This window comes from Pseudorasbora parva, chromosome 24 (assembly GCF_024679245.1).
Source record: "Pseudorasbora parva isolate DD20220531a chromosome 24, ASM2467924v1, whole genome shotgun sequence".
Lineage (NCBI taxonomy): Eukaryota > Metazoa > Chordata > Actinopteri > Cypriniformes > Gobionidae > Pseudorasbora > Pseudorasbora parva.
In genome coordinates, this window is record NC_090195.1 from 16,331,540 (window position 1) to 16,350,571 (window position 19,032).

Consider the following 19,032-nt stretch of genomic DNA (forward strand, 5'->3'; position numbering starts at 1 on the left):
TCATTTTACAAACAGCAGTTATCACAGAATACATATCATTTTACTCACAATTATTTGCTAATAAACAATGACGATAACAGTCGTTTTCCATAAGTACATTACCATTCAAAAGTTTGGGGTCAGTAAGATTTTTCTTTAAAGAGTTTCTTATGCTCACCAAAGCTGAATTTATTTGATCAAAAATATAGTAAAAGAGTAATATTGGGAAATATTATTACAATTTAAAATAACTGTTTACAGATCTGGTGCTAAAAAACATTTATTATTATTATCAATGTTGAAAACTGTTGTTCTGCCCCAAACTTTTGAAAGGTGGAGTAAGAGTTCAATTACAAATTAAATTTGTAAATGTTTTACACATTTTATGCATCGATTTTGGTGATAAAACAGAATTTTTCATACTTGATTTATACATTATATATACAATGTGCTAAGTTGATCTAGGCATACCATAAGACTTTAGATATACAGAGATGGTGCACTCGAATTACTACAAATGGGAGAAAGTGCCAATGCGCAAAGTGCAAAATGGTGGAATAAGTCCTGCCTTCTAAATAAAAGAGCCGATTGGTAAAGTCATTGCGTCACTACAGCTGCCTTTAGAAGCTCCAGTTGCAAACACCTAGTCTTCGATGTGACACTTATGACTACACATGCGGATTGGCTTGTCCAGCCTGAAAAATATATGAAATTTAGGAGTGAGCTTGGTGAACAGCTTTGGAGAATTTGATATATTGAATGAGCTGTGCTTCAAAGATGTAATAGCTGTCCGGTGCTTCATAGATGACTGCCGAGTAAAATGACTTGCCTTAAAGGGATAGATCACCCCCAAAAGTGAACATTTGATGTTTATCTGCTTACCCCCAGGGCATCCAAGATGTAGGTGTGTCTGTTACTTCAGTAGAACACAAATTAAGATTTTTAACTCCAACCGTATTAGACCCCATTGACATGCATTATACGAGCAACGGTTGGAGTTAAACATCTTTTGAAAGGTAGAGTAAGAAACTAGAATTTTCAAATTAATTTTTGTAAACGTTTTCCACGTTATGCATTGATTTTGGCGAGAAATAGCAAAAAATAAGCAGATAAACATCAAATTTTCTTTTTTGGGTGAACTATCCCTTTAAAGGGACTTTGGCATACTATACTTATATAGGCAACTGAAAACATTACCAAATAAACCAAAATATTTAAGAAGTGAATACACAAAAGGAGGAGATTGTGGATAACAGTTCTGGGTCTCTTCCATGTTTCTACACAGTTTCCACGTGGGCCTGTCGATCAGTCACAGTAAAACATGTAAACATACTACTACTAAAATATTGCATCTTCTCTACTCATCATGAGCCAGAGTTATCAGTTCCAATTAGGAAATGAAGCCGTTATGTTAAAGGCATGAAATTTAAAAGGAATGGAGCATTGACTTAAATGTTTTAAGGGTTAGTGGTTACCCCATTGTGGGTGTTTCTGCAATAACAGGAAATTGTTATGGATCTTGTTCTTTGCCATGCACTTGATGTCTATTCAGAAACCTACGTTGGCACAGGCCAAACTCCAACAGACAGCATCAACAGTCAGTGTGGCAGCCAATCAGCAAATGTTCTGAATGCCAAGTGGTATTTTGTCACGTCCTGTGGTTGGCAATGCCAGGCGTTCTCAATAACAGACTGTGCCTCATGTTCCTTTAAATAGCTGGGCGGGCATGACAGTTCCAGAAATCATGTCTGTAGAGCACAATATACTTATTTTATGCAAGATATGTTTTTGGCAAAATGGAGCTGTCTGTCATGTGTAGTTACATTTCATTTGATAGCAGGACTTGGATTGTTTGTACTGTGTTTTACTTGTCTAGAAATTGTTAGACGTTTCTCTGGCAGTGCGATTTTGTGTTCCAAACATATGTGGAAAGCATTTGTTTACCAAAGAAACATTAAACCAGACCTATAAAAAATATTTGTCTAAATGTGGAAAAGATACAGAATTCATAGTAACATTTTCTCAGAAACTGCATTCACCCGTAACATTTTGTTTTGCACTTAGCATCCTGTTATTATGAAAAAGCTCTTCATCACAATAAGTAACATACAATTGTCCACATCCTGATAAAAATCACAATTATTCTTGCATAATCCATGAACTCAAAGATGCTCTCTCAGGGCTGGAGCTTTGATATGCTACAATATTGAGGTCATTAACAAACTAATGGCCCATGAGGGACACGGAGATTCTGGCCATGTCACGTTCAAAGAGTGAAAAATGAGGCCAGCGGTATTTATTAGCGATGACGGACCGTGATTTGGACAAATAATAATCCTCTAATGATTCCAACCATGCTTAAATCTTTCAGACATCAACTGGAATGGAGATCTGAGATACGTTCATGAAACCATATCAACATAATTAAAGTGTCTGATGTTTTTCAAACTCTGAGCCACACATGTTGCAGTCTTGCGTATGTGGAGACTCTGAGACAGGGAAACCATAAAAGAGCTGTTTGGAAGTAGCTCCCTCGACCTGACTCATTTATTTCCAAGGGACGAGAGCTCAGATATCGTCATTAATAGGCCAGAGTCTTAGACTTGCCAATCCATAAATGGCACTGTAGAGAGATTTTCACTATATTCATAAGCAGTGTTAGGAGTAACACATTACAAGTAACACGAGTTACATAATCAGATTACTTCCTTCAAGTAATTAGTTAAAAAATCCTTTTAAATTTACAAAACAATATCTGAGTTACTTTTTTTTTACTTTTTTGCCATGTATTGACTGACACCTCTCTTGTCCCCATGTTGGGAGAAATGGGGAGAAAGTGCAAAGGTGTTGTGTGTAGACTAATGTGAGCATTAATTTACTCATCTCACTTGCACAAAAAGAGATTCAGTATTCCTCAAAGTGAACAAAAAAAGTGAAAAGCAAACTCAGAATATTATGTGGACCTGCACCAATTAAACATGTTAAATTACACAAATATACTTTATGTATTTAATCTCAATTTATAAACCACTTTGCTGCTGACATTCGATGATCCACTTTAACCATACAAATAAGCACAAATGACTTTAGATAAACATCACATTTGTTTCTTTTTTGTTTTTACTGCTTAAGTAAGAGTGTTGAACTTCCTTCTCCTGCATCCAGAATCCAGAATAGCAGCTCTGACAAATCAACCTAATGATCAATTTGTACGTATTTTACGAGGTGGCTAATTCATTCAAATTCGTATGACTTCCCTCATGCGATTTCGTACGATTTGTCTAAACTCCAGTGATGGGTAGGTTTAGGGGCAGGTTAGGGGTGGCCATTCGTACAAATTCATATGAATTGGGCAACTCATAAAATTACATAATGTCATTGAATGTGATGGGGTCAGATTTGGAATACTCACACTTGTCCTGCTCAGGTGGTTCCAGACAGTCACTCTCTGTGTCACTAGGGATGCGCCAAGGTTTCCTGACCGCCTGCAACTGCTGGTAAAACTCATCCTAGTAACACATATGATAGAACCGGAGATATAAATCATAATGACAAATTTATGTTTTGTTATCTTATACAAATAAATTACAGGGTTAATTCACCCAAAAATGAAAATTCATTAATTACTCGCCCTTGTGTCGTTCCAAACCTGTAAGACCTTCATTCATCTTCAGAAAACAAATTAAGATATTTTTGATGAAATACGAGAGTTTTCTGACCCCTCTGTAAACATCAATTTCATTAACACTTTCAAAGTCCAAAAGGTAGTAAAGACATTGTTAAAATCGTCCATGTGACTACAATGGTTCAACCTTAATTTTACGAAGCGACAAGAACACTTTTTGGTATACTCACTGGCTAACTCCTGAATACTCATTGGTCAGCTCCTGCGTCAGCATCACACGCATGCGTCGTGGAACTCATGTGAACAACGTCGGCCAATGGTAAGCCAGCATTCTGACGTAGTGCTTTGAAAGCGCTGCACTGTATTTACAACGTCAACAACGTAGGAGACTGACACAGACAAGAAGAGATTGTTGAATAAAGTGGTTATTTTGGGGTTTATAAAAAAAATATTCTTGTCGCTTCATAAAATTGAGATTGAATCCCTGTAGTCACAAGGACTATTTTAACAATGTCTTTACTAGCTTTCTGGGCCATGAAAGTGTTAAAGGGTTAGTTCACCCAAAAATGTAATTTATGTCATTAATGACTAACCCTAATGTCATTCCCCACCCATAAGACCTCTGCTCATCTTCGGAACACAGTTTAAGATATTTTATATAAAGACCGAAAGCGTATCATAAGCCCCTTTCACACTGCGATTCCGGCAAATAAACGGATAATGCGACCCGGCAATTGTACCCAGGCCGCTAGATTTGGCCCATTCACACAGCAAGCGAAATACTGTAATATGTGCGCTTTCACACACAACGCTTAACGGTCCCGGGTCGAGTTGACACGTGACATCCTGATGTGACGTATAATGCCGAGCGATCTCAGCTTCAGCGCGGATAGTAAGGAGCTCCATGGCCTCGACTTGTGTCCAGTTTGCGCACATTTCTGCTTGTTTAATTTTAGTTTCTTTTGTATACGAACACGCGTTTAAAACACAGACTAGCTCTTCTGGCACTGCAGGGTTGTATTTTTGAACAATGCATTTTTGAACAACTTTTGAACAATGTTTGAAAACAAGCTCTAAGAGTCGCACGAAAACTACGTACACGTTGCGGCATTAGTTTCTGCTTTTGTTCACACAGCGCTCGACCCGGGGCAAATCCCGCAATATTACTAGGTCCCCGACCCGGGTCGAATTCGGTAATCAATCCCGGGACGTGATTGCTTTCACACAGAAGGCGACCTGGCAATGTTCCGGGAATATTGCGGGTCCGACGTGCAGTGTGAAAGGGGCTTAAGAGTATGCACACTATACTGTCCATGTCCAGAAAGGTAATAAAACCATCATCAAAGTAGTCCACATGTGACATCAGTTAGTTAATTAGTTAGAATCTCTTGAAGCATCGAAAATACATTTTGGTCCAAAAATAGCAAAAACTACAACTTTATTCAGCATTGGCTTCTCTTCCGCGTTTGTTTTCAAACCTCAAATAAAGATTCAAACAGTCATGAATCAGCGTATTGATTCATGATTCAGATCGCCAATGTCACGTGATTTTAGCAGTTTGACATGCGATCCGAATCATGAATCAATACACTGATTCATGACCTTTTGAATCTTTATTTGAATAAAATTTCATTTTTGGGTGAACTAACCGTTTAAGTAAATTGCAGTCTATAGGACAATTCACCATGACGTCAGTAATAGTAATAAACGTTCTTCCAGGTGGCAAAAGTCGAGGCATTCCTATGGCAACGCTAGTAAATTGCTTGGGATTCAGACATAGTTAACATGATTATTGAGGGACTGATTAATTAATTCAGGAGATAGCAATACATAAATGCCTAACCTTGCTCCAGTAGATGTAGCGCTAGTCTACTACCATAATTTTTAAATGAGCCTCAGCCTACCATTGAGTAGTTATTTTAGTGACTGTTGCTGTATGAATTACAATATGGTAGGCTATCATAGATGGTCTATTTCCCTGTTATCTAAAATAGGCTATTATCGTTTTCTATTGCTCGGTCGGGGTCGGATCAGAGACGCAAGCTTCTGTCGGTCAAAAGGATAACGTGCTGTAGACTAGTGCTCCTCCGCTAACATTCGGCATTCACTCTAACTAAACTCGCGGTGATGATGAATCCAATGTGGTACATGCATCAATCATCCATCAGCCTACAACTATATTTTGCTTTTCCTATTTCGTCCATTGACATCAGATCAGTAGTCTACATGACACTAGAAGTTTGGTTCCTACTTTTACTTCAGGCAGTGACTGGCAATGAGTTTGATCTTTAAAAGAGATCTAAAGTTTACTAATATAAGTCTCGAATTTCCCCAGCTGAACATAATTATGCTCTGCTATGATTTTGTAGATGGACCGCATTGAGGATACTTCTCTGTAGCGCCACTTTTGACGACGTCCACAATGTCACATGCCTGTCCTGTCTTGTGTGCACTTGTGGGTTTTGTTATGTTGAGCATGTGCTCGTGTCCCTGTCAGTTCCCTCCCCCTTGTTATCTGATTATTGGTTAATTTGCCCCACCTGTTCTCCCTCATTATCTGCCTTGTTTGTTCCCTTTATAATCTCCTTGTGTTTGTCAGTCTGTGTTGGATCCTTGTGTAATGTCTGCGTCTTCCATCCTCCCTGTGATTCTGTTGGTTTGTTTAAGTTTGTATTTATATTATTCTATTATGTGTTTTTCCCCCTCGTGGGTTTTGTTTTGAGTTTATGTTTTGTTTTTGTTATAAATAAATATATCCTTTTCTGCACTTGAGTCCTCGCACCACTTTCCTGTTTCCCTTGTCTGTGACGTGACAGAAGGATCCAACCATACAATGAGGACTCAGCAGAGAAGTTCTCCCTCGGTGCCAGTCCCGGGGGTCCCGAGTCCGGGAATCCCGAGTCCAGACATGGCCTGGAGGGCTGTTATGGGAGGCTTTGTGGTGGCAGTCCTGCATGCTTGGGAGAAGCACAGGGTGTCATCCACAACTCCGGTGGTCCCAGTTCCGGTGGATCGTGTTCCGGTGGTCCCAGTTCCGGTGGTCCCTGTGCCGGTGGATCGTGTTCCGGTGGATCGTGTTCCGGTGGTCCCAGTGCCGGTGGATCGTGTTCCGGTGGTCCCTGTGCTGGTGGATCGTGTTCCGGTGGTCCCTGTGCCGGTGGATCGTGCTCCGGTGGTCCCTGTGCCGGTGGATCGTGCTTCGATGGTCCCTGTGCCGGTGGACTCCGTTCCGGTGGTCCCGAGTCCGGAAACGGCCTGGAGGGCTGTGATGGGATGCTTTGTGGTGGCAGTCCTGCATGCGTGGAAGGAGCACAGGGCTTTATCCGAAGCCCCGGAGGCAGTTCCGGTGGTCCCAGTTCCGGCGGATCGTGTTCCGGTGGTCCCTGTGCCGGTGGATCGTGTTCCGGTGGTCCCTGTGCTGGTGGATCGTGTTCCGGTGGTCCCAGTTCCGGCAGATCATGTTCCGGTGGTCCCAATGCCAGCAGATCGTATTCCGGTGGTCCCAGTGCTGGTGGATACTGCTGGACTGGAGAAGTTTCCCAAACGCCCTGCCTGCGCCGCTGAGGCGTCCTGCTCTCCCTGCGCCCCTGAGGCGTCCTGCTCTCCGTGCGCCGCTGAGGCGTCCTGCTCTCCGTGCGCCGCTGAGGCGTCCTGCTCTCCGTGCGCCGCTGAGGCGTCCTGCTCTCCGTGCGCCGCTGAGGCGTCCTGCTCTCCGTGCGCCGCTGAGGCGTCCTGCTCTCCGTGCGCCGCTGAGGCGTCCTGCTCTCCGTGCGCCGCTGAGGCGTCCTGCTCTCCGTGCGCCGCTGAGGCGTCCTGCTCTCCGTGCGACTCTGAGGCGCCCTGCTCTCACCGCGCCGCTGAGGCGTCCTGCTCTCACCGCACCTCCCTGGCGCTCCCTGCACTGACCGCACCACCCAGGAGTCCTGCTCTCACCGCGCCTCCCTGGCGCCCTGCTCTACCCATGCCGCCCTGGCCGCCTGAACTCTGCGGGCCGCCCCGGCCACCTGAACTCGGTGGGCCTCCCGACTTCGGCGGGCCGCCCTGGTCATTCGAACTTTGTGTGCCACCATGGCCTCCTGAACTTTTTGTTTTCCTCGTTCCTCCCTTGTTTACCCCTCCCTTGTCTGTACCTTCTTTGTCTGTCCCTCCCGTGCCCCCCTGGTCTGTCCCTCCCGTGCCCCCCTGGTCTGTCCCTCCCGTGCCCCCCTGGTCTGTCCCTCCCGTGCCCCCCTGGTCTGTCCCTCCCGTCCCTCCTTGGTCTGTCCCTCCCGTCCCTCCCTGGTCTGTCCCTCCCGTCCCTCCCTGGTCTGTCCCTCCCGTCCCTCCCTGGTCTGTCCCTCCCGTCCCTCCCTGGTCTGTCCCTCCCGTCCCGCCCGGGTCTGTCCCTCCCGTCCCTAGTGGAGCGTCTGGTAGCCGCTCCTTAAGGAGGGGGTAATGTCACATGCCTGTCCTGTCTTGTGTGCACTTGTGGGTTTTGTTATGTTGAGCATGTGCTCGTGTCCCTGTCAGTTCCCTCCCCCTTGTTATCTGATTATTGGTTAATTTGCCCCACCTGTTCTCCCTCATTATCTGCCTTGTTTGTTCCCTTTATAATCTCCTTGTGTTTGTCAGTCTGTGTTGGATCCTTGTGTAATGTCTGCGTCTTCCGTCCTCCCCGTGATTCTGTTGGTTTGTTTAAGTTTGTATTTATATTATTCTATTATGTGTTTTTCCCCCTCGTGGGTTTTGTTTTGAGTTTATGTTTTGTTTTTGTTATAAATAAATATATCCTTTTCTGCACTTGAGTCCTCGCACCACTTTCCTGTTTCCCTTGTCTGTGACGTGACACACTCGCTTTAGCCTTCTCAACCGCAGGTTTTGCTGGATATATTTACTTTTTTCTGAAGGAAATCAATACAATCCTACACCCTTTGCTGTATATCTGACCTCGCAACCCCAAACACAACACGTTTTCGTCATAGTTTCAACTTTAATCAACAACAATGTTCTTAACTATGTAACTGTTTACAGTAGCCGGCTGGATCTCTTCAGTCTGTCAGTAGAAGCCGCTCTCGTAGGGAAGTATCTTGGTGCCAATTGTTTACAAACATTCTGAAATGCCGTATAGAGGGGTTAGACAGCTCTCTGATTTCATGAAAAATATCTTTGTGTCTAAAGATGAATGGAAGTCTAACGGGTTTGGAACAACATGAGGAGTAATTAACGACAGAATGTTAATTTTTTGGTGAACTATCCCTTTAAATCTGAATTTAACTGTCCAAATATGCTCTTAATGCTTTGCGGAACGTCCTTGCTAAAAAAAAGAATGTTTAAACCAACTTAAGCTGGTTTCTTTAGGCTTCTAGAGAGGTTTTGGGTATGTAAACTTACAGCTAACACACATCAACTAAGTACCACAAAACTCAACTTAAAGGACATCATTTGCTCCAATATTCAGGAAGTGTTATAATGTATCAGTTAACACTGCTTTTGCCTGTGCAGGAGGGTGGCAATTGAAAAGCAATGAAAACCCCTGTGAACTGGAAACTTAAGACGCAGAGAGCTGGTGAATGTGCATGTCAGGCCCATTCGTTCTACAGATTTTTTTATTTTATTTTGAAATACGTAAGTGCACCTCTGGGTCAAATCCTCTGAGCCAGCCTCTAATAAATAAATTGCCCCTGTTCCCTTCTAAAGTCTTTTATGTGTGCTTATTTTTCAGCATTAAAGGTATCGCTGGTACAGGCCAGACAGGAAGCGCTTATACATTTACTCCACATTTAAGTGCTAAATCGCTTATAGGAAAACAGAAAATAAGGACAAATCATCTGACATCCTTTCCGTGGATCTGAACTGAATGAGATGTACAGGTACACATATTTGTTCTTATTCAGGAGCTGAACTACTATAACAGCCGTGGGACCAGGTGGGTGAATCAGAGCATGATCAGTGCATTTATGTTTTCATAATCTCATCAGTCATAAGAATATGAGCGAACAATGCGATTCCTGTTTGTGGCTATTAAAGACTTTAAAAGGAGGTTTAGATTTATTAACAAACCCTCATACCAAAAAAAGAAAAAAAGAGAGCAGAAACCCTGAGATGCCAGGCTCTCTTCTTTTTTTCATAGCAAGAGTAGTCATCTGTAAATCTGTCCTTTAGTTTCCAGTGGATCCTGTTATATTATATTGCTTAATCTCAATTGAGCTTAAAATGAATAGGCCATAGTCAGACACGGACAATAGAATATTAGACAGTCTGCAGCTTTTGCAAACTAACCAGTACAATAACATGTGTGTGATGGGGGTTTACAGGGAGGTTCACTGGGGTTTACAGGGTTAACAAATGTTAAACTTTTCTACTCTACATAAAGTCCACATAAAATGAGACCGTATTTTCCAAGCTTTAAAGGGATAGTTCACTTCCGGCGCTTTCCGCGCTTGCACAGACTAAAGCCAGAACACGCAAATGTCACAACAGGAAACACGCACGCGCGCCCTCGGATCAGTCAGACGTAGTGGTGTACAAGAGGTAAAAACTAAATAAATACTGTTCGTTTTCTCACACAAACCGCTCGTTTCGTGTCTTAGGCCATCAGTGTGTACTTACGATGGGGGATTGTTTAATTTGGACTTCTCTGGGTATGCTCTTTGATTTGGTGACCATAGACCTGCATTATGTGAGGCACAGACAAGAACGGTTTGACCTAAAATGATCAAAATTGAAACTACTGGGGAAACAAATACTCCTACATCTCATGCCCATGAGGTAAGCTAAAACATATCAAAATGTAATTTCAAAGTGAACTATCCCTTTAAGATGCTTGTTAGAATAAAGGCATTTTCATACCAAATTAGAATATCTGGCACATAAAAATATGCACAACAAGACTGAAAAAATATTGTACTACATATTAGTTTTGCTTTTGTTTTCGATGTGGTGATTAGTAATTGTAATTGTCTGGATGCCGACCAAAATGATTCAGATATCAAAATGTATTTCTGAGAATGAACTTGAGACATTTTATTGAAAATATATGTTTTTTTAAATATATAATTTAAAATTTCTATGTTAAATGTATGATGGATGGATGGATGGATGGATGGATGGATAGATGGATGGATGGATGGATGGATGGATGGATGGATGGATGGATGGATGGATGGATGGATGGATGGATGGATGGATGGATGGATAGACGGATAGACGGATAGACAGACAGACAGACAGACAGATAGATAGATAGATAGATAGATAGATAGATAGATAGATAGATAGATAGATAGATAGATAGATAGATAGATAGATAGATAGATAGATAGATAGATAGATAGATAGATAGATAGATAGATAGATAGATAGATAGATAGATAGATAGACAGACAGACAGACAGACAGACAGACAGACAGACAGACAGATAGATAGATAGATAGATAGATAGATAGATAGATAGATAGATAGATAGATAGATAGATAGATAGATAGATAGATAGATAGATAGATAGATAGATAGATAGATAGATAGATAGATAGATAGATAGATAGATAGATAGATAGTTAGATGCAGCTTTGGAGACCATAAGATATTTCTTTCACATAAAAAAATCTTACTGATCCCAAAGTTTTGAACCATTGTATTTATGTGATTATTAGTGTGTGTGTGTGTGTGTGTGTGTGTGTGTGTGTGTGTGTGTGTGTGTGTGTGTGTGTGTGTGTGTGTGTGTGTGTGTGTGTGTGTGTGTGTGTGTGTGTGTGTGTGTGTGTGTCTGTATGGGGAAAATGTCCCCAAAAAGTCCTTGTCCTTGTGTGAACACTGTAATGTAAAAAATGCTACATTTTACAAAAAGGTGGTGATGGTGAAGAGTAGGTTTAGGGGTAGGGCTAGTGTAGGGGGACAGAATATATAGTTTGTACAGTATAAAAATCATTATGTTTATGGAATGTCTCCAGAAAACATGAAAAACCAATGTGTGTGTGTGTGTGTGTGTGTGTGTGTGTGTGTGCGCGAGTGTGTGTACCTCTGTCAGTGTGCTCCACAGACCCCCATATAAATCTGTAGTGCTCAGGCCTGGCGGTGTGAGGATAGGTCTGGTTATCTGTCCTGTCGGCGTGACAGGTCTGCTTCTAGAGCGCCCGTACAAGCGTTCTGTGTTTCCATGACTTCCGGCAGTAAACGAGCGCATCATGAGACTATTAGGGGTCAAAGGTCTGCTGGGCGTCCGTGCTCCACTAGGGGTCTGGGCACGGCTGCTGGGGTTGCTGGGAGATGTCCGGCCCATGACTAGGCTTGTGGGCTTAGTGTTGTGAAGGGGCAGGCCTGTGGTCTTTGTGGAAAGGCTGCAGGGAGACTGTGGTCTGGACGTCTGTCCGAGCACAGGCAGAGTGTTGGTGGTGTGGAAGAGGGGGGTTAAAAGCAAACTCCTATGAGGGCTGTTTGGACTTCGGTTCAGCTTCCCTTGTTCTGCCAGCTTGGCCAAGTCCTTCTCAACCTCTGAAGAAATCAAGACAATAAAAGCAAACAATCACCAACCAGGGGACAAAAATAGTCACGGCTAGTAAACATTTTGGTAACAGGTTATATGGGACATGACTAAATGCATGAATGCAAACATCACACACATGATGATAATACGAATTTTTGAATGAGCCGGGCATGTTTTACTTTTACTTTTCACTGTAAGATTCAAACTGTTGTACATTCAAATACACATTAACAGGATTAAAACACATCAGCGTATTGACATAAAGTATTGACTAACCACTCATAGATTCCCATTAACAAACCACACTAAACAATTTCCTGCAGTTTTGCCGAGGTCTTTTAACAGTCATGGAAGCAGTATTTACTGTCAGCTGTAAAGTGTAAATTGAATGGCATGTTTACTTTGTACGAGTACAAGAGCGATTTAATATGGCCTGCTTCAAGTCAATATATTTGTTTGCTTGGTAGCAAGTCAAATATTTTTGTCCATGAAAGTCTGTTGCGCATTTTCAGATGGAACATCTGGACCCATCAACTAGTGTTCAGCCTGTGAGGAATTGAGGATTCTGAGGAAACAACATGTGACATATTATAAATAGTATGAACAAGTTTTGATATGTTTCAGAAACCTTGACTACCTAAATTGTAAGCAAACAGTTTTTTTTTTTCTTGCAGCGAAACACAATGATAGTTTTCCACTCTAAAATATGAAACACATGTCCGTTGTCCAGAAAACTAATGTACAATGTATCTAAATGTAATTTTGGCTAACACAGCACTCATAATTACGGAAACTATTCCAGATTGTTGTGATATATGATACAGCTAATTGTGTGGATGGATAATTAGATTGTTTTGTCTGTAGTCATTCATAAGTAATTACAACCCGTCATCCCATTTAAACAGGAAACAGGAACTTGTTCTAGCAATTTCTCACCTAAACACATAAGTGACGGAAAGGATTTTTACACAGACATAAATCATGTGATAATGTAAATCATGTGATAATCATGTGAAATTGTGATAATGGCAAACCATTCCAAATAAAGACGATGAAATCAAAATGAATGAAAAATATGTGTTGTAGTGTTTAAAGTTTCCCACATAATATTTATAAGAGTATATAGTTCATGAGTATGTATGTATGTGTGTTAAAGAGTATGTAGTTCATGGATCCTATAAGGAGTCGATGCTGGTGCCTGAGAACCCAAGAGCCACAGGTATGTTCACTGTAAACATGATACACACATGAACAATTGTTCATCCCAAACAGGACATTTTAACATGATTGTGAATTACAAATATTAAAATTCCTGGTCCAATATAGACAGGAGTACTTCAAATAAAATCGTGGTCAGATAAGACATTGCCGTTTACACATTAAAACTTGTGTCTCAAAGAAGTCTGAACACGTTTAAAAAAATGATATGATGTGTTACAAAAAAAATCTATTTCAAATAAATGCTGTTCTTTTGAACCTTTTATTCATCAAAGAATATTAAGCAGATATCTTCATGAAGATATTTAGTAAATATCCTACAGTACATATCTAAAGAAAATTATTAGTAGTAGGACTTAATTTGGACGAGATTTTGGCACCCTCAGACACCAGATTTTCAAATAGTTATATCTCCGCTTAATATTGTCCTGACCTAACAAACCATATAATAAAGGAAAGCTTATTTATGAATCTCAAAAATACACTGGTTGTGGTGCAGGGTCACATTTATTGACAGATTGTTTCAATATTTAGCATTATTTTTATAATCATTATCTAGCTCGTATTATATTTAGTCTTGTCGATGTCCTACAATATGAAGCTAGTGTAGTGATGAAGGAAAATACAGCATATAGAGTGACCCTAAGACTAAAAAAAGAGCCAAGGAGGAAGAGAGATGGCTTTAGAGTTAACAAAAAGCAGCACATCTAATCTATTATAAACAGCTCTTGATCAAAAAAGCAAATGCGTTTCCCACAAGGCTACAATCCGCAAGCACGCAAACCCATCATTTAGAACATATGCAACCTTTTTGATTCCTGACTTTCTCCCTATATATCTACAGTGTTCACATCTCACCGAGGAAGAGAGAAAGAGAGATCTGAGGAATTCCAGCTAGCTGAAAGTGATGATTTATTTATCCAAAAGTGGCAGAAAGCTTTTCTCTGCCATTAAAAAACAGCCAGTAATGTTGTCCTTTGAGCAAAAGTCAAATATCAAGCTTTAAATTCCTACAACAAAACAACGCAGCCTGTTCGTCAATTAAAAAGGAGTCTCAGGATTAAGTTGACCACATAAGTGAGGTAATGAGATAAACGAAAAATCCTGGCTTTCAACACCGAGAACATTAACAGCTAATAAAAGCATGAAAGGGGTCAATTAGGCTGTTGAATGAGCCTAATGCCTGGCCTTATGGGGATGGCTCTGTTCAGATATAACTCAACAGACAAATGGCTTAAAATCAATTCCATCTGAGAGCAGGGGCGACTTTTCCCACAAAGTGATGTCAGAATAAGTTTCCTCTGACTCAGTCACGAAATAACAAGCACACTTGAAATTAATAGATAAACACTTCCCACACACACACACACACACACACACACACACACACACACACACACACACACACACACTGCCCTATTAGTTTACAGTGAGAAATGTGAGATTAATACTTTTATCTGTTATCACAAGTAATTCAAAATTGTGTGTATATATATACACACACACCTACACTGTATTGCCAAAAGTATTGGGACAGCCCTCCAAATTATTGTATTCAGGTGTTCCAATCACTTCCATGGCTACAGGAGTTTAAAATCAAGCTCCTTCCGACGCTTCTACAAACATTTGTGAAAGAATCGGTCACTCTCAGGAGCTCAGTGGATTCAAGAAGTGCGGTACCGTGATAGGTTGCCACCTGTGCAATAAGTCCATTCATAAAATTTCTTCACCACTAAATATTCCACGGTCAAGTGTTAGTGGTATTATTATAAAGTGCAAGCAACTGGAATTAACAGCAACTCAGTCACGAATGGGTAGGCCAAAGTGGGGTCAGTGCATGCTGAGGTGCACTGTGAGCAGAAGTCGCCAACTTTCTGCAGAGTCAGTAGCTACAGACCTCCAAACTTCATGTGGCCAAGAATAGTGTGTAGAAAGCTTGATGGAAGGGGTTTCCATGGCCAAGCAGCTGCATCCAAGCCTTGTGCATCTCCAAGTGCAATACAGAACGTCGGATGCAGTGGTGTAAATTACACAGAACTCTAGATCGGTGGAGACGTGTTCTTTGGAGTGACAAATCACTTCTCTGTCCTGAAAACCAATGGACAAGTCTGAGTTTGGTGGTTGCCAGGAGAATGGTACTTGCCTGATTGCATTGCGCCAAGTGGAGTTTGGTGGAGGGGGGATTATGGTGTGGGAGTTGTTTTTCAGGGGTTGGGCTTGGCCCCTTAGTTCCAGTGAAAGGAACTCTTAATGTTTCAGCATACAGAGACATTTTGGACAATTTAATGCTCCCAACTTTGTGGGAACAGTTTGGGAATGGCCCCTTCCTGTTCCAACATGACTGCGCACCAGTGCACAAAGCAAGGAGTTATTTTTGCACTTTTGAGTTATTTTTGGGAAAGTCAGAATTGCGAGATAAAAAACAACAAATTATCTTTAAAAAAAAAAAAAAAAAATCCTGTGGTGGAAACGAGCTTCGATACATCTTCTTGTCTTTTTCTTTTCCACCCCAAAATGTGTCCTGCCTTAAAGGGGCAGGGGCACAAAATATCCTTTTCACTTATCTATATAAAACTTTGCATAAGACAAATAAAAAAATAGATGAAAAAAATAGATTATTAATGTTTTAATCAGTTTTCTTAATTTGAATCTTTCTTTTTTTAAATAAAATTGACAAATTTAAGCTTACAATTATCTTATTTTCCAAATAGCTAAATATGCGTGCAAGAGCTAAATGCCTGTGTCTAGTTTAGTTGTTAACTTTTTGTGTTTAAATGTCAACCTCTCACATCCACACACACATACACACAGCTGTTGCCCTGATGACTTAGTGAAAGTGCCCTTCTTAAATACTTAATATGTTTCGAATGTATTCGGTGTACGACAGGGAATCGAAATCAAAAAGCAGTACATACGCAAACAAACAACTGTGCAACACATGTTGGAGTTCTTGGTACTGTTTGTGCCTTTGGTTTTGCCCAATGCTTTCAAGCGGTTACCAAACGAACGAGCGTCGCATACACACACACACACACAACGTCTAACAAAGGTCTGCGAGATCAAACCACCGGCTGAGTTTGATCATCTACAGACAGAGATTTGTCACTTCACAGCGATGCTAACAAGCTAGTGGAGCGGTGGCATTGTTAAATGAATCAAAGATGGTCACCATTTTTCACAACATATTTTAATAGGTAGATCAGCTTTCAATTAGCCAATCAGACGCCTCCATCCTTGTGTTCGCGGGCAGACTTTCACATGTGTGGCCTTTGACAGTGTCAGGCTGTAATGGAAAGGTGGCCTGTTTTACTGTATATGCGTGTGGGTGTCTGTGTGTTAAAAACCTACCGGCAAGATGTTTGCCCATGTTCTCCAGTTCTTTGGAGAAAAGCGAGTCCTGGAGTTGCAGAGCACGTCTGGGCGTCTGGGGGCTCGTGCCTCTGATCGGCTTCACATCCGATGCCCAGACAGGGTGACGCTGCAGCACACACACAAGAAACAGTACAGAGAGTCACATTAGCTTTGAATTTCACTCTTTTTTTACATACTACTTATGGTTACAACACTGTGCCATATCTGATATAATGAGGGCCAATTATTTTTTTAAGAGAAATTAGAAAAACACTGAAAACCACAGTTCTTTGGGATGAAAGTCTGGATGGCGGTAAGGACTGAACTTTTATTTGTGAACACTGTGCTAGACGCTCAGTAGTGGTTAAAGGATTTTGAAGTAACAATCAATAAACTCAAGGGATCCGAGAACGGATGACGACGGGCAGCATAGAGATCCTACTATTACTATGTTTCGTGATAATAAACTTGCGGTTTGGAGGAATTAAGAATACAGCCTTTCAGTTCAAGACTATGGAGAATAAACCAATGATATACAAACAATAGATTAATCAAATTCACATTGGTTTGTAATGATTTAACTTATTGCGAACATGCTTGCCCAGCAATGTAACAAACACTGATTTTATTCCAAACACAAGTCTGGTTTAAAGGATACAAATGTTAAACGTTGTAACAGCCGGACACAACCACTTATGTCATCACACACACACAAAACACAACATATAATTATTCTTATTTTCAACCTCTTCATATTAAAGGTACCATTAGAGAGATTGAGAAGTCCTGCAAAGAAGAAACTGCTCAAAAATAGGTGTGCTAAGTTTGTAGCATCAGATTTAAAAAGACTTGAGGCTGTAACTGGTGCCAAAGGTGTTTCAACAAAGTATCGATCAAAGGCTGTGAATACTTACGTGTATATAAATGTGATTTTATATCTTCTGTTTTTTTTATTTTTAATACGTTTGCACGTTGTCATTATGGGGTATTGTTTGTAGAATTGAGGTCAAAAATATGAATTTATTCAATTTTGGAATAAGGCTGTCCCCTAACAAAATGTGTAAAAAATGAAGTGCTGTAAATACTTTCCAGATGCACTGTTTGTATACCTTAGCACAAAGAAATAAGGGATGTAAAACTGAAAGATAGGCCTTCAAAGCCACAACAATTATGAATATAGAAAGAGCTAGGGACAATTTTAGGGGAAAAGCAAACTTTCAGATGCAAAACTGTCAATAAATAGCTACATTAGGCTTGCAAGTGCGAAGGACATTAGCATTAGATTAAGCATTTAAGGGATATCATTACGTTATGGGTCAAAACCTTGTTATATCATATCACACTTATTACCAAACCATAAGCGGCATTGTACATCCCAGTAAACACATACACCCATGCGTGTCAGGAAATATTTGTTGTGCAGAACATTAATGAGGGCAAGTCATGATGCTGCTCAGGCCTGACCACCTCCTACTTCACACTGAAGATGCCTGCAGTCTTTTGCTTCCAAACTCTGTGCTGGTTCTGGTTTGGTCTTGGTTGCAGAATCTTAACAAATCTAGGCAGATCTACAGCAGATATTTGTCATACACATCCTCTATGCCCCAAGGAGAACAGATGGAGTTGAGAAGTCAGGGCAATTAAAAGAGAGGGTGAGTAAGAATGCAACATGTTGGATCGGTTTTTGTTTCAGTAACATTTTAAACCGCCATCTGGAGCTCTTAATCCTATACACACTGTACACATCATGGGTGTAGATTTGGAAAAGAGACTACTAAACAATCCCTTTCAATATAGCTAGCCTTTGCATTTGTGAATGAAAGTAATGCATGCAATGCATGTAATTATTGAATTAAATAAATATTGTGCATTATGTTTTTATTTGTAAATATAAAAGTATGGCCTTAATAAATTAAATTAGGAACACCGTCCAGCACATAACTGTGCACAATGCCTTATGCTTGTCGACGCATTCATACTTCATTGCAGTATTCTCAAAAACGACATACCGGTAGATACAAAATAGATACATAATAACATCAAAATCAGGAAGAAACAGCAGTGAGAGGTAAAATATATATTTTTTCTACTGGTAATGGTGGCAGACGACTCAACATAATAAACACATGACAGCAGTATCTAGACTGGCTGTGTGTCTCGCTTCTAAACTGTTTCTTTTCTTTTCTTGCAGTTTATAATTTTAAAGCCTCAAGATGTTGACCTCTACATTTAAAATAATTTTTAAACCACATGAAAACAACGCTTTTTTATATATACTGAGCTTTACAAGAAACAATTATTTTTATAAATCACATCCTTCTTACACTTTTTAGACATTTCCTTTCAGCGTAAAAAGAGTAATGAACTGACCATCCATCCATCCATCCATCCATCCA

At 40.6% G+C, this 19,032-nt stretch overlaps 1 protein-coding gene across 2 annotated transcripts in view; it reads right to left on the reverse strand.

Annotated features, from left to right (window-relative positions):
• The window catches only part of c24h8orf34 (chromosome 24 C8orf34 homolog), a 122,158-nt gene that overhangs the window by 1,584 nt on the left and 101,542 nt on the right, over positions 1–19,032 (reverse strand). For both annotated transcript variants that reach the window (XM_067435336.1, XM_067435335.1), the window contains exons 11-13: positions 16,634–16,763; positions 11,603–12,075; positions 3,392–3,488 (exon numbers count right to left, since the gene is read on the reverse strand). In XM_067435336.1, the coding sequence (XP_067291437.1) occupies positions 3,392–3,488; positions 11,603–12,075; positions 16,634–16,763 (700 nt within the window). The remainder of the gene's footprint in view (positions 1–3,391; positions 3,489–11,602; positions 12,076–16,633; positions 16,764–19,032) is intronic.